Source organism: Amphibalanus amphitrite, unplaced genomic scaffold, assembly GCF_019059575.1.
Source record: "Amphibalanus amphitrite isolate SeventyFive unplaced genomic scaffold, NRLGWU_Aamphi_draft 000091F_arrow, whole genome shotgun sequence".
In the NCBI taxonomy this organism is placed as follows: Eukaryota; Metazoa; Arthropoda; class Thecostraca; order Balanomorpha; family Balanidae; genus Amphibalanus; species Amphibalanus amphitrite.
In genome coordinates this window covers 328,389-345,572 of record NW_024881587.1, presented here as the reverse complement: position 1 = coordinate 345,572, position 17,184 = coordinate 328,389, and the positions used below count along the sequence as shown (strand labels likewise).

At 47.8% G+C, this 17,184-nt stretch overlaps 1 protein-coding gene across 4 annotated transcripts; it reads left to right on the top strand.

The window, feature by feature from the left end:
• Window positions 1-165: 165 nt before the first annotated feature.
• LOC122380086 (uracil-DNA glycosylase-like) lies at window positions 166-9,001 on the top strand. Of its 4 annotated transcripts, none has more exons than XM_043362893.1 (8): window positions 166-209; window positions 1,902-1,992; window positions 3,225-3,425; window positions 3,731-3,878; window positions 4,580-4,776; window positions 7,226-7,339; window positions 8,084-8,176; window positions 8,449-9,001. In XM_043362893.1, exons 2-8 carry the CDS (start codon window positions 1,915-1,917, stop codon window positions 8,503-8,505), a joined length of 888 nt encoding a protein of 295 aa, XP_043218828.1. In that variant the 5' UTR covers window positions 166-209; window positions 1,902-1,914; the 3' UTR covers window positions 8,506-9,001. The 4 variants fall into 4 exon arrangements, with proteins under 4 accessions (XP_043218828.1, XP_043218829.1, XP_043218827.1 ...); XM_043362894.1 differs by having other exon boundaries at window positions 175-234; XM_043362892.1 differs by lacking the exon at window positions 166-209 and adding an exon at window positions 989-1,027.
• The last annotated feature ends 8,183 nt before the right edge of the window (window positions 9,002-17,184 follow it).

The following is a 17,184-nucleotide window of genomic DNA, read 5'->3' as shown; positions in this document are numbered from 1 at the left end:
GTACGATTACGTATAAAAATGAAAATTTGCAATAAATTCGCAGGGTGAGTACTCATATTTATGAAAAATAACAAAGTACAGGCCTACGGGGTGGGTCACTAGCGAATATGATGTGATGATGTCATAAATCCAAAGAGGCTAGCAACTGAAACGAAACAGCACGTGTTTATTACGCTGGCGCGGGAAATTTGAGAGGAGAGAGAAATTTGGTGCGTTGTGTGTGTATTGTTCTTGGTATTGTTAGAGAAAATATGGGCATTTATTTATCCTAATTATTGTAATCCACCAAGAACAAGAAGGGTGCATGTCTCTTCACTGCAGCACGCACTGAAAACTATTGTTGAGGGGTTGGTCATCTCGCGCGTGAGATACTGCATATCCGTTTACGGAAACTTCTGCCGACAACTGTACCAGACTTCTCAAAATTATTAACTTCGCTACAAGAGTTATTACCAAGATAGTTATTACCGGCCTCAAAAAGTACGACCACGTGTCTCGCGCGCGGGATGACCTGCACCTCACATCGGCCTCTGACATGTACCGGGTCGCAGCGGTGACCGTCGCGCGCGGTGCCATTGCAGACCTCGATCCCGGCAGTTTCAAGAGAGCAGTGAAGGCGTTCTTCTGATGGACTGACGAGTGGCTGTGATTGACGGTAGTGTGGTGGACGGTAGTGAGCTGCCCTTTTAGACCTCGATCCTGGCAGTTTCAAGAGAGCAGTGAAGGCGTTCTTCTGATGGACTGACGAGTGGCTGTGATTGACGGTAGTGTGGTTGCATATGGAGTGTGTGTGTCTGTGTGCGTGGCGAGTGTCTGGTATATGTATAGGTGTGTGATTTGACTTTTTATTGTCTTTTACCCTGACGTATGTTTTTTTTTTTACTCGCAATGACTTTAGAAACGGAATAGCCACAGTGTATGTGGAGTGTCTGCCTACGTCAATACTATACAATACTCTTTTGCAGTTCTCTTTATAGCATATGTATATACCGTGTATAATACGTTGTATATTGATATGGGGGCTTATGTGGGTATTAGTAATGTTCTATAAATTGCAATCATTTCAACGTACATGACGCAGGTTCATCAACATGGATGATATCCTAGAATTAAATGATTGATCAGTTATTATTACATAAACTCCCATAAAATAATCATAGGATACTGGCAGATACACTTCACAGTGGCGGCATAACACCTTCAATTAAAGGGGGGGGGGACAGGGATACTGCCGACTTTTGGTCCCATTCTTTCCATGCAACACCCATAGTGCTAATGTTAAAATGCCAAAATCAAAGGGGGGCACGGTGCCCCCCTCGTTCCGCCGCCTATGGGCAGATAAACACATATTTGATATTGGTGTCTGTAAAGCTGGCATCACCTTCAGTGTATCTAACCTGACTGCTAATAAAGGGATCTCTCTCTCTCTCTCTCTCTCTAACCTAACCTGCACCTACCAACCTACAAGCTACCAACCCACAACTATAACCTACAACCTACCATACAATTACTTGCCTACTATAAAATAAGCTGACGGTAGGCGGGTAATGCCAGCTTTACTGATACCAAAATATTTGCCACCCTCTAGTCTTCAACCACCTTATTTTCAACATGTTTGTTGTTATATTTTGGCTGTGGCAAAAGCAATAGTATTTTTGAGAAGGGAAAGGCAGAGCTTAGATGTATGATACATATTTTATAGATGCATATCCAGTGACATCCATACAATGTTGCCTGCTGCTTTTATTGCAATTTGATTCAGTATATTGTCCTAGCCCTTAGGATTAGGAAACTACTTGCTGGAAGAGAAGCTATGCCCACTATCAGTTATTTAATTTTGAGTTCGCTCTTGATAAGTTTTATAGAGTAACATTGACATTGACATTATATTTTTGTTACAGGATACTGCCTGCAATGGCCACTCAGCAGAGCATAGCAATTTTTTTCAAGAGAAAAAATGAGGGTGCTCCTCTGAGGGAGAGCAACAAGAAGGTATGTGCATACCAGACTGCAACGTCTGGTAGCTAAGTCCTTGAGCTGCAATAGCCACTGCTAGAGTGCATGTCTGCATCAGTGCACACGAAACAATGCTTATAACTTTTAATAACCTTTGATCCAATGCTTTGATCAAAGTAATTGGTACTTCATTTCATTACACAGTTAGGGACAAGTTGTAAGTATGGTCTACACAAGTCAGGTCAGTAGGGATTATAAAAGGCACTGTAAAAGAGAAAATCAAAATCTGTTAGTCCCTAAAACTGAGCGGGTCAGGGTAAGTCGGAAATCGGGGTGATCGCTGGTCGCCGGGTACAGAGGCCAGCAGTTCCGGATGGTGCGAACTGCGAACCCTATTGATACAGCCGTTTATTGGTGAGAGCTGCGCACTGCGCAGTGACGGTGTCCGCACTGCGCCGTGACGGTGTCCGCCCATGGTGTCCGCCACCCGCCAGGGAACGGTGTCGGTGAGCTATACGCTGTGATCTAACAGTCAGGTTCCCCGGCCCAGGCTCCCAGTCGCACTGGCGTGTTCCAAGCAGTTGGTGGCTCGAGCCGTCCCTCCTGGAATTCGGGTCGATGGTGACCTTGGCTGGTGAACTGGACACTCAGCGGCCTGAGTCGACGTACCCGGCCGCGCAGGACGGACGTCGGTGGCTCGTAGACGTTTTACCAGCCTGCCTGGGTTGGTGGCTGGCTGGGCTGTGTTATCTGGTTACTGAACGGGGCCGGGTGCAGTGAGTCACAGCTTTGGAGATGGTGGGACGGCGGAGCTCGACCCGGCTGAAGATGTCCCGCCCCGCAGCGTCTAACCAGCCGAGCGGGCCGCCCGCCAAACGGAATCGTCGGGCTCCCACTGGCCAGAATCGTGAGGTCTGTCCGAAACTGGGATTGGGATTATGGGATTATCCCAGTGCGCAAATCTTGGCTTTGGACGTTTTCCCGTTGTTTTAGAGCGCTCATGCTCACGGGCTGCGTTACTTGCCGCAATGTTTGAAGTTTGCTGAGTGTGTGTGTGTGGGCAGGGGGGGGGGGGGGCGATCTTAGCAACATTGTTGGCAACTGTTAGCGATTCTAATTTCACCACATGTATCATATAGTTGATGCTGCGCTTAATAACTCAGTTGATCTGCGGAACTACTCCCGTTGTTAACCGACGAGCTCGTGACAATGTGCCCGAGTGCTAGCCGATGTATATGCTCTCCTCACTAGTATCCCCTCCCCCTTAGCCGCACGTGGACTCGACTCCCGAGAAAAAGACAGCGCCCGTTTCCCCGAGCGCGAGCAAGGGCATGTCGCCGGGCTCTCCGGCGGCGCTGCGCTCAGAGCTGCTGAAGCTCTGTGCTGTTCACAAGGTCCTGCATCCGTCCATGGCACTCGGATGGTACAAGGCGCTGAAAACAGAGTTCGATAAGCCCTACTTCAAAAAGGTAAAATATATTGTCAAGTATCATTATAACATTGTTTGAATGAACTAGTCCATAACTGTTTACAATTTGCGGAGCTACATTTTGAATGTAGGCGGAACAAAAGTAGTGGTAGGTACCTACATTGAATTTCAGTCGGTAAGTTCTTCAGTCGGTAACAAGTGTTACGGAGCCTACATTTGATTCAGTTTTATTCGAACTTTAAATGAACTAAGTGAGCTCTCACATCGAGCAGGGCTCAGAGATGATCTCCGGCAGGCGGCCGGCCGTATGAACGTTAACTCAGCTAATCGGCGCCGTGTCTGCAGCTGAGCGAGTTCGTCACGGCGCAGCGGCGGCAGCACACGGTGTTCCCGCGCGCCGAGCACGTGTTCTCCTGGGCGGCCGGCGACGTGAACGACGTCAAGGTGGTGATCCTCGGTCAGGACCCGTACCACGGACCGGGACAGGCTCACGGTGAGGACCCGTACCACGGACCGGGACAGGCTCACAGTGAGGACCCGTACCACGGACCGGGACAGGCTCACGGTGAGGACCCGTACCACGGACCGGGACAGGCTCACGGTGAGGACCCGTACCACGGACCGGGACAGGCTCACGGTGAGGACCCGTACCACGGACCGGGACAGGCTCACGGTGAGGACCCGTACCACGGACCGGGACAGGCTCACGGTGAGGACCCGTACCACGGACCGGGACAGGCTCACGGTGAGGACCCGTACCACGGACCGGGACAGGCTCACGGTGAGGACCCGCACCACGGACCGGGACAGGCTCACGGTGAGGACCCGTACCACGGACCGGGACAGGCTCACGGTGAGGACCCGCACCACGGACCGGGACAGGCTCACGGCCATGGGTGGGGGACGGGTGGATAAGCCGTGTGACGGGACACGGTCACATGGGCACCATAGGAATGGTGCCCATGAGAGGATGAGAGAATCCTGAGAAAGGAAACGGACGACAGGGTCATGGTGAACGGGACCGGGACAAGAAACTCAATGTAATGTCTCAATGCGAGAACCTGCTCAGGAAGCACATTCGTATTTCTGTACATTATTTCCCGTTTTCATGTTACTCGTGGTACAGATATCACGAAGGTGCAGCAATTTTTGTCTGTCGCGACTTTATGTTTCACCGCCTATCCCCTGTTGCAGGCCTGTGCTTCAGCGTGCAGCGCGGCGTGGCGCCGCCGCCCAGCCTGGTCAACATGTACAAGGAGCTGGAGTCTGACGTGGAAGGGTTCCGCCACCCGGGCCACGGCTGTCTGCTGGGCTGGGCGCGCCAGGGGGTGCTCCTGCTGAACGCCTGCCTCACGGTCCGCAGCGGACAGCCCAACTCGCACAAAGATCAGGTAGGTCGAAGCGACTAGACGTCCGTACGGGACTTTTACTACCCGGGGACAGGTGAGCAAAGTAAATGCGTATTACAAACGAATTATAGTGCTGAACAAATAGAACAATCCGTTTCTAAATTCTAATGCGCAATGATTTGCTTGCTCATGCATTCGGAGCCTTTGTGTCGCTTTGCTGCCTTTCCAAATTAGCCGGACATTTGCTTATTTATTTTTTACGAGCTTCGGATACCTCTTTGAAGGTGAGCTAAGGCTAGTTTGAGCATTTTTACATATTACAAGCGAGCGAGCGTAGCGAGCGAAGCGAAGTCTTTTCAATATAACGGAAAAATCTCAGTATGAGCGGCCCGGCCCGGCCTGTAACGCTTGTGAGAGGCTTATATCTCAGCAACCGCTGGACCGATTATCCTGTCTTTTTTGCTGGGTAGCCCCATCCCTTCTACCCCGTAATTGACTACTTTTGATACAACTCAGTGACCGTCGTGGCACGTGCCATGTGAAAGGCAAGGGTGTTCAAGCTGTTTCAGTGGCGGATCCAGGGGGAGGGCAAAATGGGCATTTCCCCCCCCCCCCCAAACGGCATAATTTTAACATTACGCCTATGGACGAGGCATGGAAAGAATCGATAAATTGTTATGGTTTGCCCCCCCCCCCCAAAAAAAAAACTGAGCTGGATCCGCCTCTGAGCTGTTTTGCAAAAGTAGTGATTTTGATAGGCTCATATCTCAGCAGCCGCTTGGGCGATTGTTTCGCGGTAATTTTTGTAGGGTAGCTGCATCCCTTCTACCAAAGTTCAGGTACTCTTGATCTATGTGACTGACCCCTACTGCACGTGCAAAATACAAAAAGAAGATTTGTTCCCATTTCAATAACTCGGTTCTGAAGCGATTTCGCTGAAACTTGGCATACAGGTAGGCACCCACCAGGCAATGCATTCCCATGTGTTGCGGTTAGGGTGCTACTGCACGTGCGCACGTGCAGGGGGCGCTTCCAGATCTCGAGAACGGCTGGGCCGATTGCGCTCAAATTTGGTACACTGTTGGGGACCGGTTAGTAGGGTGCCGTGCAAAAGTCAGTTTGGACCCCGCTTGCACGTGCGCACGTGCAGAATGCCGCTTCCAGATCTCAGGAACGGCTGGGCCGATCGCGTTCATATTTGGCACACCGCTAGCGACCGGCTAGAAGGGTGCTTTGCACAAGCCCGTTGGAAGTACCCTCTCGCCCTTCCGCACGTGCAGGGCTGGCACTATCTCGCTCGCTTGTTCTTCGCTCAAAAGGCGTTTTGCTGGTGAATATATGAATATAAACACGATAACATTGGATACTTCTGTTTGAAGATTGTTATTTGTTAAATATCGTGTGTGGCATATGCTGCTTGGACAGATTGGAACCGGACATGATGTTACGTAGAATCGTTCTGTGAACTGTATGTGTGTTATGTGTAGGGGAAGGTGGGGTAAGACGGCCCAGCGGGGCAAGACGGACCACCAGCCCTCCCGGCTGAACCGCTGCTGGTATCTACTGCTTTATGCACTCACTATGTTTGTTTTCCTTCGTAACAATGGCCACCTTGAGCTCATGCTGCTAGGATGCATAACTTTTTGAGTTATTGAGAAAAATGTTGTTTTTCGTCAAACCGATCTAATATAAGAGTTCTACGGGTGATTCAATTACGGCGCCTTTCCTGCATGATTAGTTTCTATTTTGCATTTAACTGTGAAGAACAAAGTTATAAACTTAGTTATAGTCACACTTTAGGAAAGGCAAGGTTTTGCAATGTTGGGCTATTTGACATATACGTCATGATAATGACAGAATTTAGATTTGGGGCAAGACGGACCACTGTGGTCCATCTTACCCTGTGGTGGTCCATTGTACTCTGCATATGGAAAGTTATTTTCCAAAACATTGACACAAGTTTGAGTAAGCTAATTTTTCAGGAAGGAGTCTTTGTTGCATGTGAGCCATGCATGCAAGTGCTCAGTTAGCTGCATTCATGCCAAACGACATTCAACACATATGTTCCCAGCTTTTAGCTGCACTACCATCACACATGAGTAAAGAATAAAGGCTCATATTGTTATTTTACCATTCTGGTTACTTTTTCTTACAAGAGTACAGAGCAGAAGTGTAACACACATGAACGGATAGCAGGCACTGCTGGGTGGTCCGTCTTACCCCACGTTTTTTCTTGTCTGAGTTTTTGACATGTCCCTCTTTAAGAGCATCCACCACCTAGATGTCTTTAATTTGAAATTTAGTCTTTACACATATCAACAGAGGAAGGATTGAGCATTCCGAAGACTATAAATAATATGAATTACGAGAGCAGTGTAGTAAGATATGCGGCCTCAAACCTTAGCTGGTCCGTCTTACCCCACCTTCCCCTATATCCGATAGTATGTAGTAGAACGTAGGTAACGTGTGAAACTGAACAGATTTATTGCAGGGCTGGGAGCAGTTCACCGACGCTGTAATCAAGCACATCAGCAGCAACCAGAAGCACGTCGTCTTCATGCTGTGGGGGTCGTATGCCCAGAAAAAGGGCTCGGTGGTTGACAAAGTAAGCGAATCAAGCGTAGTTTCTTTCATGGCTGTTTGCTGCGTTACGCCATTTTCAAATACACCATGCATACATGTGCATTGATCCGAGAAAATGGACCTGGGATCTGCTGCCGCGCAATCCTGATCTGAAATCCGATGGGATCATAGATCCAGTTTTTGATTTATCAAATTGGTATCATAGATTCGAGTCTGATTTTTTACTTGAGGTCCAGGTGGGATCTTAGATCCTCACTGATTTTTTTTGTCAACACAGAAATCCCAAAGATTTACTTGTTGCAGCTCACAAAAGTTCTGTTTATTTCGCGTGATTGCACGACGTCGCAATGCATAGTATTATGGCACTTATTGACATATAAACCCTTGGAAACATGGTTTCAAATGTTTTGCTTGGTGGGATCCACTCGGATCATAAATCCATGTTCGTAGTATATCGTCAGATCCTATGAGATCATAGATCCTAATTTGTAGCTTGCCTAGAGATCTACTAAGATCATAGATCCATTACTTGGATCCATGCACATGTCTGACACTAGCACTTCGTTCCTTTTATATTTAATGTAAATGGCTTTGGAGATGGCGGTTTTTACGTCACTTTTACGTAACATGCTGTTAAGCTGCCGTTACTAAGTAAACATTTCATACTTTTTTGCGGATCAATTTGCTCTTAACTAGGGAGCCGATGACATCAGCAGTTCCCTCTCGTCGAAAAAAATGACTACTGGTCCCCTCGCCCCTCGCACAGAGCCGGCACCACGTGTTGACGTCCACCCATCCGTCGCCTCTGTCCGCACACCGCGGCTTCCTCGGCTGCAAACACTTCTCAAAGTGCAACCAGGTGAGCCGCAGAGCTGGGCCTTCCATTGGGACGGGCTACCGCCAGGTGCTGTGATTCCAGTCGACTGATTGTTGCGTCCAATGTAATATAATAAAGTTCCAATGGCTGTTCATTGAGTTCGTTATCTATTTGAGCAATTGAACATATCCTAAAAAAAAAACAATGCCAGCGATGACGTATTATGCAATCTGCATGGAAAATGTTTGACGGCGACTGGCGACGTTTGGTGTTTCTGTTTTCCCGCCGGCTGAATAGTTTTCGCTTTCCGACAGCTGCTGATTCAAAACAACCGGACGCCGATAGACTGGAACGACCTTCCGCCAGAGTAAGGTCAGCACTCATCCCTGTATAGTCTGCTGTCAACAAAGTGGCATTGTGAGTCGTGAGTGAAACGACAAGACTGACATGGGCTGAAATGGCACATCACATTTAGAAGTGTTCGACCGTCATTGATGCATTCCTTCATCCATACGTTGCATTGCTGATCAAACGGCCATATTTTGTTACCAGTTTATCAGAAGTTTTCTTAGTTTTTTTGCCAGACAGCCTTTTTGCCAGACCGTTTTGTATGACGTATGGGTATTGAGTAACATACCCTTTTACCAATGTCTTTGCGTCGACAACGTCTTCTACTGAAATTTTTCAAAGTTTTCGCTGGGGTTATTTGTACTATGTGCAAACACAATAAAGAAGCCCAGACTGTACTTAGAATGCAGAACACCAAGCACGGTGCTCCTCTTCCGGCGGCCGATTTTGTGGCTGACACGACTGATGCATTGGAATGTGAACATAAAGTACAAACGTTAAATAAAAGCTCAAACATTTTCTGGCTGCTGTGGTGATGGGTAAGGTCAACGGTGTAACGCGGTGCAGGTTTTCCAACGAGGTACGTAGCTACCCGAAGTATATGATAAAAACAACGAAGTACCCACAGAAGAGCTGCAATAGGCGAAAACCATGAGTCTCATTTTCTTTGACTTTTCATAAACGTAAAGGTCATCAAAGGACATCACATTTGGCTACTTTTCTTGGACTTTTCATAAACATAAACGTCATCAAAGGACATCACATTTGGATCAAAGTTTCGACCTATGTATTTCGAATACCTACAGCCTACAGGTCGAAGCATTCGGCCTATTTCGAATATCGCCTATATCGAATAAAACCTTTTTCGGCGTGATCGGTCCTACTACTGTTTCGGGCGGGTTTTAGCAGGGGCGGAGAATTGTCATAATCCCAGAGGGTGCTTTTCAGCATCTCGCGAATGGAAGCGTCGAATTTTTGCGTAGAAAAGCACATCTAAGTACGCTTTCCCAACAGCATCACTCTTCTCGCGACTTACGCAAAGCAGTTTGTGTCTCAGACGTAATTTAACCCGCGCATGACTGGGGCGAGGGGGGCTCTACAGAGCCCCCTCCGGTTTTCGGCAATATCTTCTAAACCGTTTGACAGATCAACACGAAACTTGCGGTACCCTCAGCGTCATCAATTTGACACCTTGAAAATTTCAATATTTTAGCTACCATAGTTTGGCCGGAAATGACGTCAGAGTGACGTCATGTTGGTCGATTTTGATGCAAAATATTGAAGTACGGCAAACGCCCTCAAGAGCTCAGTTTTAAAGCTAGATCCAATTTATTTGCATGAGTGGACTTCAAAGCACAAATACACGTAACTATCAAAAACAGCTATCTCGAATTTTTCGAAATTTTGAAAATTTCGAAAAATATGTTTTTACAATAATTACAAAAAATTGATTTTTTTCAAAAAGTTTTAGATTTTTCGCAAATATCGGAATATATGTGATAGAACACACACTGATAAACTACTTAGTACTTAGCAACTTTTAGCCCAATACATTCAAAAATAGCCAAGTTATTTGCATTATTGTCAAAATTTTAGGTACAATTAGATTTTTCAAAACCATTTTTAACCCTCGCACGACCAGGCCATTTCTCATAACACGAACGACCAGGGGGGGGGGGGGGGTTGTTACGACCCCCCCCCTGGCGTTTCGAAACGGAAGGTCGTAGAGCTTAGCGGAAAAAACCAACGGATTGCTCTCAACGAGATCTCGCGATTGGTGGTATATTTTTTGGTCCTAGGTCAACATTAGACCTACTTTTGACCGGTCAAAGGTCAAATTTTCGGGAAAATATACTTTTTTCAACTTTCGGCGGCGATTGCGGCAAAACGGTGGGAGATATCGACTTGAAACCTTCACTATCGTGTTCCTTGATCAATTCTCTATCGTTTGGTATGTATTTCGTTTCCCTAGCTCTAAAAATGGCGCGTTGGGAGCGCCGGAAGTCGGCAAGGTCACAGTCGGCGGCAGAAATTCGAAAAATCAAAATTTAAATTTTTGAAATCTGATTGTATTTTTGGATTTGGGAGGTCCATTTGCTCCCTATAGAAGCTAATATTGCTGCATATTCCCATTGAGGTGACAAGAATTAGCAAAATAGTGGTTCGGGCGCTTTTCAAAAATAGTACCGGACGCTGTTCCTCTTGTGACGTCATAGCTCCGTGACCTGACCTGACCCGGTCAAATTTCTTATACCATATGATAGCCAATACTTGCCCCAACATGCATGGGAAGTTTCATCACGATCCATCAACCGATGTCCGTACCACCGGCAGGAAACCTCGGGCGTTGGCACTCAGTTTGTGAAAATCCGGCCGGAGGCTGTACCTCTTATGACGTCATAACTCCGTGACCTGACATGACCCGATCAATTTTTTTTGGCAAAAGATGCGCAAAGGCTGCCCCAGAGGGTATTGAAAATTTCAGCCCGCTACGACAAGCCGTTTAGCGTGCACTTCGAAAAAACCTCAGGGGGGGGGGGGTTGATACACCCCCCCCCCCTAGGCGTTCTAGGGTTAATACTTTTTTGACATCGTACAACAATGGCACCATCGTGTTCCTGAGCTCAAACTGCATCAGTTAGGCGTTTTTTTTTTTGTTGAAAAAATATCATTTTCAAAATTTGACCTTTCCTGACCTGAAAGTGACCTCCGGTAAATTAACCCGCGCCCGGCTGGGGGTCCTGGATTTCCACGCCCTGCTGGGGGGGGGGGGGTGTTCAAACACCCCCCCCCCCTTCTAACTCGGCTCCTGGGCCACGTAGCGATACGCCGAAGGCGTCGTTCGAAAGAGCGTCAAAAATAATGACGAAATCACTTCAGTCAATTTTTTGGTCAGGTCAAAGGTCAGGTCACCAGAGGTCATTGAAGGCAAATTTCGCCGATTTCCAGGTCGAATGTCGACAATTTCCAAAAATCCAACGCATAACTCGGGAACCAATAGAGCTACAGCGCCGCGGAAAAGCGCATTCGATAGCCCTATTAGCGCCCTTTCTGAGTAATTCTCTCAGATTTGACCTAACGTCAACGGTTTTGCCTGCAGGGGGCAAAAACTGCAAAAATAGCCGATTTTTTCGGAAACAGTTTTTCTGCAATAACTTTTGACCCAAGCCTTGTACGAGCTTACTTTTACCGGCATCGTGTTCCTCTCGTCAAGACGCGTTGAATGAACTATAACTTGACCTTTAAAGGTCAACTTGAAAATTTGACCTCAGATCAAGGTCATGACCTGACCGGGAAGGGTCATGTTGCATATCAGTCGATCCGTATTGTCGAGCTGAACACATCTAAGGCGTTTTCATCGCTCTAGCATGCCTCTATCAAAAGTTATTTGCGAAAAACTGTTAGATGCCATTCGTGACCTAAGATGACCTCAGGGCATGAACAGGGGTCACGGACACCATTTTCATGTTCAGTGTGTCTAAAACACTTGTAATTCAGTGTTTGGGAGTGTTTATAATGTCCTTCGTCAAAAAGCGGCGCATTTCAATTTTCTCCCATTGACTTATAATGGGGAGGTCGCAAAATTGACCTGACCTTAGGTCATCGATATCAAAATTCTGAGATATACATTTTGTACATGCTATTGCTCTTAGCAATCGCTGAAAGTTTCAAAGCGATCGGTCACTCGGTGTAGCTTTGACAGACATTTAAACTTTTTATGAGGTGAGGTCACTTCAAGTGACCTGGTGACCTGACCTTGAATGACCTTGGTCTGAAATTTTCACAACATGTGTAGAATTGATGTATGATAAGGTGTACCAAAAACGGCGGCGCTCCGCGCCGCCGTTTTTGAGATATTCGCGAAAAACCACAAGGGGGGGTGTTCAGACACCCCCCCCAGCAGGGCGCGGGTTAAGCTGAAAATGACTTCAAATGACACAAACGACATTGTTTTCGAAATCTATGAGTAAAATGGACCACAAAACATGCGTCACGTGACCGATAAATGATATACAATTTTCGTGACCTAGTATGACCTGAGAAATTCGAAGTAAAAGTTCGGTACCCTCAGGGTATCTAAGGCATATATTAAGGAGTGCGTAAACCAAAAATGAGCCTGATCGGACATGTCAGCCGGCAGTCAGAGCCTAAATTCTGAACAAGCAAAAATGCTGATAATTTTTACTTTGACCTGGCCTGTGACGTCATCGGTGACCTGAAGGTCAATGAAAATAGGTTTCGTTCGACAGTTTTTCTAGTGCTATCAGACGCCGTTTGAATGTTGACGATCGGCCCAGAAGTTTCGGAGATAAGAGGGGGCTCTGAAGAGCCCCCCCCCCCCCCTCAGTCACTTGCGTTATGGAAAATACCCCAGCCATGCGCGGGTTAAGCAATCACTGGAGCACTATTATACGGTGACATTTGAGTTTCAGGGGCTGCTCGAGCACCCCCGAACCCCTAATTCTCCACCCAAGGGTTTGAGGATGGTTGCAGATGCGGTTGGTTAACATATTAAAAAAAAATAGTCCGAAATTTTTGATTGAAGGATTCACAAGGACAGGGCCCCCGCTAAGCGAAGCTTGTTGCGTTGACTCTGCCCTCTACCCTCCGATCAAGCAATTCCGGTTCTATGGCAGAATTTAGAGTCAAAAGTTTAACGTCCGCACAAAGCCGCGCACGACCGTTCCCCTCACTCACTTCGCCTGGCTACGGCCTGCCGCCGACCGCAACCATGCCTGTCAGCGAGGCGTCAAGGGTGGTGTTTCACCGATGATAGCACTAGCTAGCAGCACGCTGCTATTACACGTTCAAATTGGGTTTCCACGGAGACGTCAACAAGCCCATTACTCCAACACTACCACAAGTGTGACGTCAGCTCTTGAAATGGAATAGCAGCGTAGTAGCAGCCAAGTAGCAGCGTCATGACATCGCCAGACGCCAACCGCGAATTTTGTTGTAGGATGGGTGGTATTGGTAGGAATCTTGGTATTGGTATAGGCAAGAACATTGAGCTGAGCAAGGCCCTCTAACCTATGCTCTAACCGAACTGAGTTGACCACCTTTCCAGTCGAGGTCACTGATGACTGAGGTTTCGTGAGGCCAATATATTCGACATTATTCGGGCCTCGACAGAGGGGACGGCAAGCCCCCGGATGGCCTAACAACTTTCCCATTCGCGAGTGGAAAACGTCTTGCATGGGACGCCACGTGCACGGACACTTTCTCCGAGACTGCTATGGTCGCTTGTGCCATCAACCCTGGTTCGCTTGTGCCCGCAAAATCCAGCGGTATTCATCCATTTCTGAGCAATACCTTTTCGTACCAGTGGCAGCTGAGACGTGTGGAGTTGTCGGCCCAGCCGCTTGTCGATTTTTCAAGGAACTCGGCAGAATGCAGACGTATATCACAGTCAACCGATGACCGAAGAGAAACAGCTTGGTTATGGCAACGGTTGTCAATGGCTATCATACGTGGAAACGCGGCAGCAATCATAGGATCGGCAACCCACTTCCCCATAAGTTCCGACACCGTTCAACATCAGGTATAGTCGACTACAGAATGATGTTCCACTCCTCAGAAGCTATCAGTTGACCGGAGCGCTGAGTTGTGACGTTCATCACGAAATTAAGCGTGTCCAGGGGCGTCGCAACGACTCTCCAGCTTGTACGGACACATTCTGTCAGCCGTAACACCACTCGTCAGAGGCGTTAACACACGCGGGGCCGGGGAAGGTGTTTTTCGTCCTCTCCCCCCCCCCCCATCCCGGACGAATAGTTGCGATAGCCCCCGAATGCCTAGAGGTTTCGGAAAAAATACAAACATATTTTTGATACCTACGTTAGGTCCGATGTCATGGCAGCGATCCCGAGCAGCGGATTTATTTTTATTTTTGAAGATTTCTTCAACAAAAAAGGTCCTAGTCCTAAAGCAGTGGACTGGTACCAACGCATTAGTCATGTCGAGACGCGTCGAACGACATATAAGTTGCTTGAAAAGGTCAAGTTTTATGTTCACCTCATGTGACCTCGAATGGCCTTTGGTTGACTTCACACATGATCAGTCTCATTTGCTGTCTTTGAAGTCACTGGTGACGATTTTGTCATTCCTTTTGCTCTAAGCATTCGTTTAGAGCCTCATGATGACAAAAGTGACAGAATTATTATGGCTGACCTATCAGTGAAATAGCGTATAGAAAGATACAGGGTGTAACGAACATTTGAAATGACGCCACAGTGACGTCAGAACTCAAATGATAGATTTGCGACTCTCAGTGTCCTCACGATATATCCGATATATGAGACTGAATGTAAAGGACCGATTTGGTCAGGAGGAACTAGTGCAATGACCAAGACCATGCAGGTATTTGCAGTCTTCGAAACTTATACGGAAACTTATACACTGTCCGTAGTGTCCGTAGTGGTGGCGACGCCCATGAGCGTGTCGATTGTGAGCATTGGGACAAAGCTATAATTTGTGAACTCAGCCCGTGTGATGCGGCACAGCCTACCACTCCAGGCAAATAATTACCTGTGAAAAGTGGAACATCATTCTGTAGTCGACTATACAATCATGGACCCGGACTACGGCAAACTAAAAAACGACAGACCCAAAATGGCACATGTTACAATCATGCCACCCCACACTACACCCACTTGCCAAAACACATCCAGCCAACAATGCCATCACTGATACCACACAACCATCCTAAGCGCCCAGCATGAATTCTGACACAACACCATCACCCATCACTGCCGATAGCCACACGAATAGTCGCTTTCCACCATCTCCAGCAGTTGACAGCCCCATCATATCCGCTCGTTTAGCACGCTACCGTGAACTGTTCAAACAAATAAAATCAGAATTCAGGGCGCAAGGACTCGAGGTCGAGACTAGCCGCGACTATATGGCCGATCCAGAGTCCAGAGCTGGCTTACTACTTTACACGCGGTTGGTTGGTTGTTTGGGCTTAGCACCATATCCGGTGGACCAAGTGCTAACCGGAACTCTCACGCTGTTCCAAGCGGTCAGGTAGCGGCAATGCCACGTGCATTGCCCGGGAATCGAATTTACACGCGGGGCAAACTAATGTTCCTGCGTGCCAGCTGTGTCAAGCTGCCAATGTCTCTGCTTTTTTTGTAAAGTGTCTGTTATTTAATCATGTTTGAAAACTGAACTGTACGATGAATATAAACGTTTGTTCGACATTTGTATTGTTGTGAAATCGTTGATGGCGAATCAAGTAATGCCACTTTCGTCATGATCGACGATGCAGTTTCCGAGTAATAGCACGGCGGCAAGTTCGTCTGTGGAATACTGCCGCCCGGAGGAGGCGCGTATTTGGAAATTCCGACTTCGACGAGCATCTGTGGTAGAAAACCACCACTTTGGTAGGGGAACTACTGCTGTCTGCTACCACTTGCACTGCATGTGTCGCTATAGCTGCGACATCTATGCATATACATATAAACCGCGACACCTGTGTGCGCTGATTCTAGTTAGCGATTAGCTAGGGCACTAGGGTGGACCCCATGTGGATCCAGACTTCCAGTTTGAGGCAGGGCCGGGATGCGGAGCCGGAGCCGGAGCTGGAGCTGGAGCCGGAGCCGGCATATTTTGCCCGGAGCCGGAGCCGAAGCTGTGAAACAATATAGCCCGGAGCCGGAGCTGGAGCCGGAGCTGTCAAAAAAGGGGACGACTCCGGCTCCTTTTTTTTTAAGAGGAAAAAATTATTGACCTAGTTCGGCTTGTCAAACCGAACTGCCTTGAACTTGCAGTTCCAGGCAGTAAAACATGCGGTATTCAAAATATGAAAATAGCCTTGTTATGCAAATGCAGAAGCAACGTGCACCAATCCCATCTAACATCTTATTTTTTCTGCCACCCGTATTTAATATGTACCTACTGAGCATTGGAGCCGGAGCCGCCGGAGCCGGACCATTTTACTCGGAGCCGGAGCCGGAGCTGGAGCCGGAGCCGCCATGGCATTTCACCCGGAGCCGGAGCCGGAGTCGGAGCCTTTCCACGGCTCCGCATCCCATCCCTGGTTAAGGGTGGGGGAACTCATGACCAGCCCGATCCCCTGCAGTCCGGTTGCTGAGCGGGGGGGGGGGGGGAGAAAGGTAAATCGTCAACTTGATGAATCGATAAAAATCACTAACATCTCAGGAGGCACACTGCTGAGTGCCCATAGTGCCGATACCAATGCATACTTATATACCTATAGGCAATAGGCATGTCTTTTGTGGCATCATATTGGACCTTCCTCCCCCCCCCTGATCAGCAACTTTGACTGCTGGGGATCGGGCCGGCCATGAGTCTGATGAGTCCCCCACCCTCAAACTGAAAGTCTAGATCCATCCTGGTGCCCTCGCTAATCGCTGACTAGAATCAGCACAAACAGATGGCGCGGTTTATATGTATCAGTATATGCATTATGCATAGATGTCGCAGCTGTAGCGACACATGCAGTGCAAATGGTAGCAGACAGCAGTAGTTTCCCCTACCAAAGTGGTAGTTTTCTACCATAGATGTTCGTCGAGGTCGGAATTTCCAAAGGAGGAGGCAGCTAATGTTGTGGGCTGGCTGGTGTTCGGTTTTTATGCTAGCGCTTATTCTACTACCGGGCTGTTCCTACTACCGCGGTTTACATCAGTTTACATGGGGGACTATTAAAGCATCCAAGAGCGCAGCATCCAAAATAC